This window comes from Lethenteron reissneri, chromosome 35 (assembly GCF_015708825.2).
Source record: "Lethenteron reissneri isolate LAM-NWPU_2019-01 chromosome 35, ASM1570882v1, whole genome shotgun sequence".
NCBI classification, from domain to species: Eukaryota; Metazoa; Chordata; class Hyperoartia; order Petromyzontiformes; family Petromyzontidae; genus Lethenteron; species Lethenteron reissneri.
Window position 1 is genome coordinate 9886305 of NC_083813.1, and position 12474 is coordinate 9898778.

The 12474-nt window shown below is 50.9% G+C and overlaps 1 protein-coding gene across 2 annotated transcripts in view; it reads left to right on the plus strand.

The window, feature by feature from the left end:
- Positions 1-477: 477 nt before the first annotated feature.
- LOC133350915 (solute carrier family 12 member 3-like) overlaps positions 478-12474 on the plus strand; it is a 31605-nt gene continuing 19608 nt past the window's right edge. For both annotated transcript variants that reach the window (XM_061565755.1, XM_061565756.1), the window contains exons 1-8: positions 478-1007; positions 2754-2894; positions 3714-3789; positions 5865-5960; positions 6855-6994; positions 9419-9529; positions 10134-10245; positions 11394-11524. In XM_061565755.1, coding sequence (XP_061421739.1) covers positions 657-1007; positions 2754-2894; positions 3714-3789; positions 5865-5960; positions 6855-6994; positions 9419-9529; positions 10134-10245; positions 11394-11524 — 1158 coding nt within the window. In that variant the 5' untranslated portion in view covers positions 478-656. The remainder of the gene's footprint in view (positions 1008-2753; positions 2895-3713; positions 3790-5864; positions 5961-6854; positions 6995-9418; positions 9530-10133; positions 10246-11393; positions 11525-12474) is intronic.

The window sequence follows — 12474 nt, forward strand, 5'->3', positions numbered from 1 at the left end:
ACTCGTTGTGCGTGACAATTTATTTTCGTGATTTTTTTTTCCCATAACTTTACACTTTTTAGGATTTATTTATTTATTTAATTACCAATTGCTTAATGGTGGCAGGCAATCATCTGACCCATAGGTGGCAGCCATCTCAAGCCAGAGGACGAGAGGACTCTAGCCGCCACGCATATAAAGGATTTATAGTGAAAAACTTTGTTTTTACGGGTTAATTTTTTTTCAGTCATCAGCTGATGCCGATTCTCGTTCGCTGCCCCGAGGCGCGCCTCGCTAACGAGAGTCCCATCTCCGTCCGCTGCTGGCATGAACCAGACTTCAGGGTCATCACCCACGCTCGCATAAACCGATCGTAAAGATCTCCGGGAGCGAGACGAATTAACGGTGGTCCATCGAGCGCACGCCCTGCGGTTTATAAAAACCCGAGGTTTAAACAATTACGGACGCATGGGAGCTTTGGCTGTGCCCTCGCGTGTTCGAACCTCCACCACGGGTGTGCCTGCAGCTGACCGTGTCAGCGTCGCGGGTGGCACCGATTAGCGCGGTTGGCTACATACGGTGCGAAAGAAGTTCAACACACACATCCATCCATCTCAAGCCGCACCACTCGTGGCTCCTCCTGCCGGCCGTGTCATCCTCGGGCTCCACTGCCGCCCATGCTCGGCGTCAGACGCGGGCGATTCGAGGTGTCGGGACCCATGGAAGACTCCCTGTACGAGAACGATGGCCAGGCGGCTCAGCCGAGCCGCTTCAGAGTGAGCCGCCTCTCCTCGCTGGGAGGAGGAGGAGGAGACGACACTGACGACGCCGGGGAGGGTCGCGCCCGAGGCGACCTGGAGCTGACGGGCTACGACACCGTGAGCGACACCTACTACCAGAAGACGTGGGGGCACGACACGCTGGACGCGGTGCCACGCATCGACTTCTACTGCAATACGGTGGTGCCGGGGGAGAGGGCCCAGAAAGTGCGGCCCTCTTTGGCCGAGCTGCACGGAGCTCCCGTGAAGGTGCGCGTACGTCCGTCAGTCCCGGGGGGGCGGGGGTGCCCCCCTCTTCCACAAGGATCGCTCATGGGGCGTGCGGGGACGACCTGATGTCCCGTCGTTGAGTCGTTCCTCATCTGACATTTTTCCACCATCCGTATTCTTGTTATTCTTCTTCCCCCCTCTCCCCTCTCCTCTTTCTCTCTTCTCCTATCTCCACTCCATCTTTGTCGTGCTGTCTCGTGATTTTTACCCCGAGATCACAGCTGCTGGGGTGCCACGGTGTTAATGACCTCGCCTGGTGTACAGGAGGTTTGTGGGTTCGATCCCGACCCTGACCCCCGCTGTATATTTGTGGTTTGCTGAGTCTTGCTCCCGGTGGTCGCGTGGATTTTTCTCGGGGTCCTTCCGGCTTTTCCCTCCACATTTAGAATCAACATCACGCGTTTAGAGTATTTGGATGCTGTACATTTCAACATGATAAGCCACTTCGTCGAGCCATCATCTGTGTCCAGGTTGCTTCTGAGAAAGAGCTACATAGCTCAGTGGGCCTTACCTGGTAAATTGTAACAAATATTTTTAAGTTTTTTACGGCTCACTGCATTAGTTGGGCGTGTTGTTGAAAATATACAAATGTAATTCGGTAAAATATATAAAAAAATGTGCCTTGCCCCCCAGGTCTCCGATGTAACGATGATTTATCGTGAATATACAGGACGATCCTACTGCGAATGTTCAGGCGGCAGTGTTGTCTGTGGTGTCTGTGTGTCTGTCTGTCTGTGTGTCTGTGTGTAGCTGCTGCGGAAACTCCCCGCGCCAGATCCGAGTAAAATGCGCACCCTGCCACGGCACTGGTGTGCGCTTTGGAACTCCAAACCCACGCTGACAAAACTCCCAAAGTGCCACTTCTACATTCAATTCCAGGCGCACGTCTTTTAAACCAAACTGTGCAAAATTTACGCGTCGGTTTTTCACGACCAACAACCATCACGATGCATAAATTATTATTTTTTTCCGCGTTCGCTCGACATCTGATAGATGATGAGAGATGAATGGCTACCCACCCACACTCACCGTAGCCATCCCTCGCCGTCTCGCGATGCCACGAAGCATCGCGAGACACACTCTCTTACCCGCGAGCTCATCTCATCGCTGCCTCTCCTCTGTGGTCGTCCTCTCGCCTGCGCGTTCTCTCCTTTGGCTGCCATTACATCCACCGGTCTTGCCCACTGGCAGTTGAGATTCTCACAGTGTGTCCTACCCAAGCCCTCGTACCTCCAGTAAGAGTCATTTTGATCCGTGATTTCCATTTATGTATCTGACCCATGTGTTTGGCCGTCTGTGAAAAAGAGCAGTAGAGCTCATCGGATCCCTTCAATATAACCACGTGCTCTGATTGATTCTTTTTTTGTCTGATTCTCGTGCACCCTTTAGCTCTTGTTCAGTTTTCTTTGTTCAATGGGAGGGGGGAGGTGTACGCATGTACCGTGCTTGTCCTATGCGCATCGCATACTCGCCCCCGCCCATAGGAACGTGGACTTTCCACTCCTGGCCCAGGGCTGTCAACGGGAGATGTGCGATGCCTCGCTGTTTGACTGCTGTGCCGAATACACACGTGGCTGACACAGCCACGTGGGTTTGAACCCTGGAATGAGCGGCTGAGATGGCCCGGGGTGCATTGCCAACTCAAGTGGCAACGTGGGTCTCAAGAGAGAGGGGGTCATGCCCCCCCTGCCCCCCCCTGCCCCCCCCCTGCCCCCCCCCCCACAGTTGCCGCCGTCACCGCTGGAGTCCCCCGAGGAGGGATCCGCTGGGGGAGAGAAGGGAGCCGCTGGGGGAGAGGATGGGGACGCCGATGAAACGGCACCGGATCCCGAGCTCATTCGCTTCGGCTGGGTCAAGGGCGTCATGGTGAGGCTCCCACGTTGTTGGGATTTACGACCAGCAACACAAACACCACCACCACAACCACCACCACAAACGCCACCACCACAAACACCACCACCACAACCAACACAAACACCAAAAGCATCACTACAACCACAAACGCCACCACTACAACCACCACAAACGCCACCACCACAACCACCAGCACAACCACCAACACAACCACAAGCACCACCACCAACACAACCAGAAACACCAAAACCACCACTACAACCACAAACGCCACCACCAAAACCATCAACAGCACAACAACCACCAAAAAAGACACAGATCCCCCGTATGGCCTTAACAGACTGTAGGGGCAAGTGCTGTTAGCGAGCAGCACCTGTGAAGGCCGGGACGGCACACGAGGGGGTGGGTGGCCAGCACCACGCCCCGGCCGCGTTTGTCTCCCCGGTGGCGATGTTTACACACCGCACAAGGTGCTCATTTAAGGCTGAGTCGACCTAGCAGAGGCCCATGACCGGTTGAGATAGTCGTCACCGGTGTTGGCTGTGAGCGTTGTTCAATGTCCCAGCCCCAAGGCTGACAAGCATCAGCGGCGAGTGATAGATGTGAACCATTCCTGTGCTTCCCGGAGCCCATAATTACTACACGGCGCGGTGCGTAAACACGAGTGCCGGGGAGACAAAGGCGGACGGGTATGTACCCGGCCACGCGACAATAATCGGCCTTTACGAGGTGATCATCATCAGCACTTGCCCCCGCCAGCCTGTGTCGGCAACATGCATTGTCTTGCGCAGCAGCGGGCTAACGAAGCGTCATCGCCACGTGCGCTTGCAGATCCGATGCATGCTCAACATCTGGGGAGTCATTCTCTATCTCCGGCTGCCCTGGATCACGGCGCAGGCCGGCATCGGTAAGGCATCTCACGACGCACGGGACACAACGACAGATATGCCCCCCTCCCCACCCCCCACATGGCCTTTAACGCAGACTGCTTGGGGGAGAATTGCTGTGAGCAATCACCTCGTCAAGCGGTGTTTTTAAATCCTTCATATTAAGTTCACTTGCTTGCTTGCTTGCGCGCTTACGACCGTGCAAATATTTCGGTCGTTTTTTAACCCACTTCCCGTGATCCAATTGAGCTGACATTTTGCACACAGACTCGTTGTGCGTGACAATTTATTTTCGTGAAAATATTTTTCCAAAATTTTACACTTTTTAGGATTTTTTTTTTATATTTAATTACCAATTGCTTAATGGTGGCAGGCAATCATCTGACCCATAGGTGGCAGCCATCTCAAGCCAGAGGACGAGAGGACTCTAGCCGTCACGCATATAAAGGATTTATAGTGAAAAACTTTGTTTTTACGGGTTAATTTTTGTTGTTGTTGTTGTTTCTGGAACTTGATCTAAGAGCTTCTCGGCTCACGGGGTGATTCCAAATAACTTGAACTGAAGTGACTGAACAACGTAACCACGGCGCCCGTGCCAGGCTATGTGCACGTTAAGGCCAGAGACACGCGCACGCACGCCCTGATAGAGTTGATCTGTAAGAGCTCGCCTCATCGCCTGCACCGTGTGAACTGATTTGGATTCACGTGTCGGATGATCCTAGTAGCACAAGTAGCTACATATGTATTAGCTACACATGTTACGGGCCCCGCACTTTCAAGTTATCAATTCAGATTCAGTGATTCTGCACTTGCTCTATTACTATAGTACTATACCGCCTTCAACTTTTACGAACGACTGGGTGTTTAACGTTAGCGATCTATCGTATTATCTGACTGTATCGCAAATAAAAAAAAACAATTACTTTACTATGCAAGTACAAAAATTGTGTTTTGATATTTACGTGTTTTTTTTTTAGGGCCCCATTATAACAGATGCTACAGGCCCCGCATTAGCTTAATGCGGCACTGCTTCTCGGGTTAGACAAGGCAGTTAAGCCGGAATATATTTAGCAAGACACGTCGTGGAATTTCCTCGATGCCTTTGATCGAATACATTATTAAGCAGTTACGCGTTTAGTTCGTGGCACGTGTTATGAGACTACATGAGAAGACGAGCCGGTTGCGAATTGGCCAGGAGGTGAAAGTACAGCAATGGATTGTGGAATCTATCTGTGTGGTACTTTTGAGTGTTATCCACTCGCATGCATAGAGCTTTGTCCAGACACTCCCTCGTCTGGTATGCAGGAGGTCATGGGTTCGATCCCGACCTTGACGCCTGCTGTGTATTTGGAGTTTGCGTGTCTCTCTCTCTCCACGTGGTCGCGTGGATTTTCTCCGGGTCTTCCTGTTTTTCCCTCCACATTTAGAAACACGAGTATTCGACTGCTACAAATGTCCACGTAATAATCCACTTCGTTGAGCTATCATTTGTGGCCTGGTTGCTTCTGAAAAAAAAAGCCAAAAATCTCAGTGGGCCCTTACCTGGTGAAATAAAAAAAAGTCTAAAATAAATGTTTGTCAAAAAACATACCAATGCAGGATCCGATTGCAAAACGTGTCTTTAAGACTCGCTGACGCTTAAGACTCTCTGTCAGGAGTCATAGAACTGTGAGGCTTCCTTAATTAAGGGCATTTATTATTGTTATAAATACAGGGGGTGAGATCACGAGTGTAAAGCAACAACAACCTGACATTTTCTAAAGTACCTGTGAGTGTTTATACGCCCGTTACACGCAGCACGTCAACAACCTTCACGTATGCGTGCACGTGGTGAGAGCGGTGGTGTAGTGACGATTATCTGAACCGGTCCTGGGCCTCCCCTAGGTCGACTCAGCCTCAAATGAGTACTTGGTGCGATGTGTAAAATCGTCACTTGGGAGACAAAGGCGGCCGGGCGTGGTGTTGGTCACCCACCCCACTAGTGTGCCGTGCCGGCCTTCATAGGTGCTGCTGCTCGCTAACAGCACTTGCCCCAACAGTCTGTCGAGGCTACACGGGGGACATTTGCCTTTGTGTGTCTGGCGCGCGTGTTTAGCGCTCACGTGGCTCATCATCCTCATGTCCGTGACCGTGACGAGCATCACGGGACTCTCCATCTCCGCCATCTCCACCAATGGGAAGGTCAAGTCGGGTGAGACACGTGCCCACAACCATCGTCGTCGTTCTTGTTGTCGTCATAATAGACATCGTCATCATCTACATCGTCATCGTCTGCATCGTCATCATTCGTCATCATCGACATCGTCATCATCGTCATAATAGACATCGTCATCATCATCGACATCGTCATCATCTATATCGTCGACATCGTCATCATCATCGACATCGTCATCATCATCGACATCGTCATCATCTACATCGTCGACATCGTCATCATCTACATCGTCATCGTCTACATCGTCATCATCGTCATAATAGACATCGTCATCATCATCGACATCGTCATCATCTACATCGTCGACATCGTCATCGTCTACATCGTCATCATCGTCATAATAGACATCGTCATCATCATCGACATCGTCATCATCTACATCGTCATCATCGACATCGTCATCATCGTCGACATCGTCATCATCGACATCGTCATCATCGACATCCTCTTCTCGCTCCTCTTTTCTCTCCCGTCAGCTCGAGATGTTTCCCGCACCTCCGATTAGCACGCGCGCGTGCGTGTGCGTGTGAGTGTGTGTGTGCGTGTGTGTATGTGTATGTATGTGCGTGTGTGCGCGTGTGCGCGCGTTTGTGTGTGTGTGAGTGTGTGCGCGTGTGTGTACGCGCGTGTGCGTGCGTGTGTGTATGTGTGTGTGCGCGTGTGTGTGTGTGTGTGTACGTGCGTGTGTGTGCGCGTGTGCGTGTGTGCGTGTGTGTGCGTGTCTGTATGTGTATGTATGTGCGTGTGTGCGCGTGTGCGCGCGTTTGTGTGTGTGTGTGCGCGTGTGTATGTGTGTGTATGTATGTGCGTGTGTGCGTGTGTGTATATGTGTGTATGTGTGTGCGCGTGTGTATGTATGCGTGTGTGCAGGCGGCACCTACTTCCTCATCTCGCGCAGCCTGGGCCCCGAGCTGGGCGGCTCCATTGGCCTCATCTTCGCCTTCGCCAACGCCGTGGCCGTGGCCATGCACACCGTGGGATTCGCCGAGACGGTGCGCGACCTCCTCATCGTGAGTGCGGCAGCACCTCACCTCGTCACAAACTCACCTCGTCACAAACTCAACTCACCTCGTCACAAACTCACCTCGTCACAAACTCAACTCACCTCGTCGCAAACTCACCTCGTCACAAACTCACCTCGTCGCAAACTCACCTCGTCACAAACTCAACCCAGACTTTAGATTTGAAGCTTTCGTGACTGCAAGGATTCATACTCTTAGGTTCTTTCGGTAAAGTCACGTAGGTAAAATATAAAATAAAAATATAAATAATAATTATTTAATTTCTATTATTATTTCTATTATTTTTATTAATTACCTATGTGACTTTACCGAAAAAACCTAAGAGTATCAACTCAGACTCAACGCTGCCTCTTAACCTCCTTCCGTTCCTCTCCTCAAACCTCAACCACTTCCCCATGGCCCCACCTCTTTCCTCACCCCTCCACTCCTCACCCCTCCACTCCTCACCCCTCCACTCCTCACCCCTCCACTCCTCACCCCTCCACTACTCACCCCTCCACTCCTCACCCCTCCACTCCTCACCCCTCCACTCCTCACCCCTCCACTCCTCACCCGGCCCTTTCATGATCGCCAAGCACATCCACGATCGCGGTCACCACTCAATCTTCGCATGCCCCCACCTGCCATCTGCAATGTTCCGTCAACGCGTTTTAAAACTACGTCAAGCGCCTCCAGTCAAGGTGCTCCATGACTATAAAATGAGATTATATTTTTCATAAATTGTAAATGTTGTGGATTTATTCTCCAATGCGCCGGTGGGCTGAAGTAGTCACGAATTGGCTGTGTCGGGTGGTGGAGGGTTACGACACAACATTTACACTTACGCAATCTATACTCTTAGTTCTTCTTTAAAGTCACGTAGGTAAAAAATGAAATTTAAATTAATAAACAATAATTTCATTTTTTACCTACGTGACTTTACCGAAAGAACTAAGAGTATGAATCCTTGCAGTCACGAAAGCTTAAAATCTAGAATTACGCAATCTAATCCAATAATATTGGTCGCGAACGCCTGCTACGTGTTAAACTTAGATGATATTATTATTTTATTTATTAATCATTCATCATCACGAGCAGCTGTTCCTTGTTGCACCCGAGGCTCTGTCGGCAGGAGGGTTCAGCAAGTTGTCAACATCCAGGGCCAGTGCGTTGAACTTCTTTCGCACCTCACCTCGTCACAAACTCACCTCGTCACAAACTCAACTCACCTCGTCACAAACTCACCTCGTCACAAACTCAACTCACCTCGTCGCAAACTCACCTCGTCACAAACTCACCTCGTCGCAAACTCACCTCGTCACAAACTCAACCCAGACTTTAGATTTGAAGCTTTCGTGACTGCAAGGATTCATACTCTTAGGTTCTTTCGGTAAAGTCACGTAGGTAAAATATAAAATAAAAATATAAATAATAATTATTTAATTTCTATTATTATTTCTATTATTTTTATTAATTACCTATGTGACTTTACCGAAAAAACCTAAGAGTATCAACTCAGACTCAACGCTGCCTCTTAACCTCCTTTCGTTCCTCTCCTCAAGCCTCAACCTCTTCTCCATGGCCCCACCTCTTTCCTCACCCCTCCACTCCTCACCCCTCCACTCCTCACCCCTCCACTCCTCACCCCTCCACTCCTCACCCCTCCACTCCTCACCCCTCCACTCCTCACCCCTCCACTCCTCACCCCTCCACTCCTCACCCCTCCACTCCTCACCCGGCCCTTTCATGATCGCCAAGCACATCCACGATCGCGGTCACCACTCAATCTTCGCATGCCCCCACCTGCCATCTGCAATGTTCCGTCAACGCGTTTTAAAACTACGTCAAGCGCCTCCAGTCAAGGTGCTCCATGACTATAAAATGAGATTATATTTTTCATAAATTGTAAATGTTGTGGATTTATTCTCCAACGCGCCGGTGGGCTGAAGTAGTCACGAATTGGCTGTGTCGGGTGGTGGAGGGTTACGACACAACATTTACACTTACGCAATCTATACTCTTAGTTCTTCTTTAAAGTCACGTAGGTAAAAAATGAAATTTAAATTAATAAACAATAATTTCATTTTTTACCTACGTGACTTTACCGAAAGAACTAAGAGTATGAATCCTTGCAGTCACGAAAGCTTAAAATCTAGAATTACGCAATCTAATCCAATAATATTGGTCGCGAACGCCTGCTACGTGTTAAACTTAGATGATATTATTATTTTATTTATTAATCATTCATCATCACGAGCAGCTGTTCCTTGTTGCACCCGAGGCTCTGTCGGCAGGAGGGTTCAGCAAGTTGTCAACATCCAGGGCCAGTGCGTTGAACTTCTTTCGCACCGCACGTAGCCCACCATGTTCGTCGGTGAGCCATGGGGTCACCGGCCGGGGTCACGGTAAACGCCGAGTGGATGTCTCACGCAGGAGACGGGCAGCACCATCGTGGACCCGACCAACGACATCCGCATCATCGGCGTCATCACCGTCACCATCCTGCTGGGCATCTCGCTCGCCGGCATGGAGTGGGAGGCCAAGGTGACGAGTGTTTGAAGCATCTCCTCCTATCACTGGCATCCACCTCCTCCTCCTCTTCACCATCAGCATCATCATCACCGTCGTCGTCATCACTTCCTTATCGAGTATTGTGCTCATAGGTACCAGTCGATTTGTGATGGATCACGTCTCATTCGAGGTGCGACCGGAGGTGGGGGGGGGGGGTTCATTTCTCGCCGAAGATTTTTTGCGGGTCGCCGGTAAAATGCTGCGTTGGGTGGCACGTGACGAGCGGTGTCGCCACAGCCACATCAGGACGGATACTCCATGTGGCAGAGGTGGGACAAAGTCATTGTTATGCAAGTCCAAGTCGAGTCTCAAGTCATCAAATTCATGACTCGAGTCTGACTCGAGTCCAAGTCACATGACTCGAGTCCACACCTCAGAGGTGGGACAAAGTCATTGTTATGCAAGTCCAAGTCGAGTCTCAAGTCATCAAATTCATGACTCGAGTCTGACTCGAGTCCAAGTCACATGACTCGAGTCCACACCTCTGCCATGTGGTGTGTCGGGTGCATAAATATATATTTTGGGCGGGGGGAAGAGATGGTGAACCCGCTAACACTTGCGCCTCTCGTCTCTGCAGGCCCAGGTGGTGTTCTTCATCGTGATCATGATTTCCTTCGCAAACTACCTGGTGGGCACCGTCATTCCCTCCACCAAGGAGAAGCAGTCCAAGGGGTTCTACAACTACAGATGTAATTTGTAACCTTCAGCACACACGCTCTCACACGCGCGCGCGCGCCACTCAATGAATCACAATAAAAGGCAACATTGCACGACAGGGCCGATGTCAAATGGTCAAATTACCGGTGGCTCAATCACGCAGCGTTAGTACTGGTTAGGAGTGTAATGATTCGCCTAATAACTGTGTATTAGAAATTAATGTTTGGTATTTGTCGTATCCAGTGGGTTAATGTCAGCCGTGTAGTCACTCGAGGTGCTACCATTCTCCACAACGTTGGCAAACTAACGAATTCCTGCATTCATGAGCGACCCCGACTCGCTGCAGTGAATCACATCGTTCCATAGTTTTTTTTCTCTCTCTCTCTCCAAATTATTAACCAATATCTTCCCAGCTCCTTATCGCAAGCCAGATGTTTCGTGTGAGCGAGCGGGTTACCGCATTGTCCAAAACAAATACAAATTGATTAGACCCATCGGTGAACACGAAGGCCACGTGGCAACTGGGCCCTCTCGTAAATCAGTGACGCCGCCGCGAGCTCCGAGACCTCGGTGAGTCCGTGGACTCGGCAACTTCGCGACCAAAAACAAATGCAATTGGAGTTTTATTTTTGTCGAGATTCTCTGTATTTGTGACAACCACCGTCCCGTTTAGCCAGTTGGTCGCCCCGTTATCCGTGGCGGTGCGTGAGCGGCAGCATCAGCATCAGCAGCAGCATCAGCAGCAACAGCAGCATCAGCAGCATCAGCAGCAGCATCAGCAGCGACAACAAAAGCACGCAACGACATCCTACGTCAACAGTTCTCCTGCTGCGTTTGTCTCACCTGATGACGGTTGCTTGTGTTGCGATCGAAACGTCGTGATCTATAAATTTTCTACCTACGTGACTTTACCGAAAGAACCAAAGAGAATATGGATTTCCAGGGGAACATCTTCAGGTCAGAGAGAGAAAACGTTCTCCCATCTTCAGGTGAGAGAGAGAGAAAGTTTTCTCTCTCTCTCACCTGATGACGGTTGCTTATGTTGCGATCGAAACGTCATGATCTATTTATTTTCTACCTACGTCACTTTACCGAAAGAACCAAAGAGCACGACATCCGACGCTTTTTGCGCTGCGTGTCTCACGCCACCACCGCGGTTCGCCTTCTGCCCCTTCCGCAGCCGACATCTTTGCGCAGAACATTGGGCCTGCCTGGAGGGGCGAGCAGGGCACCTTCTTCGGCATGTTCTCCATCTTCTTCCCCTCGGCCACGGGGATCCTGGCGGGGGCAAACATCTCCGGCGACCTCAGGGTGAGATCCGTCTCGGCGGGACTCCGGCGTGCCGCACTCGATACACGCGCACGGACGAACGCATGGACGCGCAAATGTACGGATGCACGGATACATGAACGCGCAGATGCACACAAGAACGCATGGAAGTGTGAACGCACAAATGTACGGACGCATGAACGCGCAGATGCACACAAGAATGCATGGAAGTGTGAACGCACAAATGTACGGACGCACGGATGTATGAACGCGCAGATGCACACACGAACGCATGAAAGCGTGAACGCACAAATGTACGGTTGCACTGATGCATGAACGCGCAGATGCACACATGAACGCATGGAAGTGTGAACGCACAAATGTACGGACGCACGGATGCACCGACGCAGTGTCAGTTTTGTTATCGAAATTAGGGGCAACAAAATTTGGCAATTAAGGGGGGGGGGGCGGGCTTTTATTTTTCTTCGTCAACGATGGCTGTGACGACGACTTACGACTGCTAACCGTCGAAGAACAACTCGCTGTGACGGGATGACGTTTTACTGCAGTATTCTGACTGGAGATGCAAACTGAGAAAACTTAGTTACGTCGCGAGAGACACAGAAAAGAACACATTCCTGCGGAGGGAGCTGGTAGGAACGTTGGGTTGCTCGGTCAATGGCCAGGGTCAACGGCGGCGTGGTGTATTCTGCAAATATGGCCGACTGTGAGGGCGGGCACAAGCCGGCGTGAGTAGGTTAAACGTTTAAGGGCACCACCGGGTGACCAGCCCCTTCCCACCCAGCCCCACCCCACCCAGCCCCACCCCTCCCACCCCCACCCCCACCCAGCCCCTCCCCACTCAGCCCCTCCCCAACCAGCCCCACCCCTCCCATTTTTGGATGCACGACGGACGGACGGACACAATAATCCCCTGTGGGCTGGTGGAACCAGGAGGTTCCTACCAGTATAAGCCGAGTTCAATGATTGGC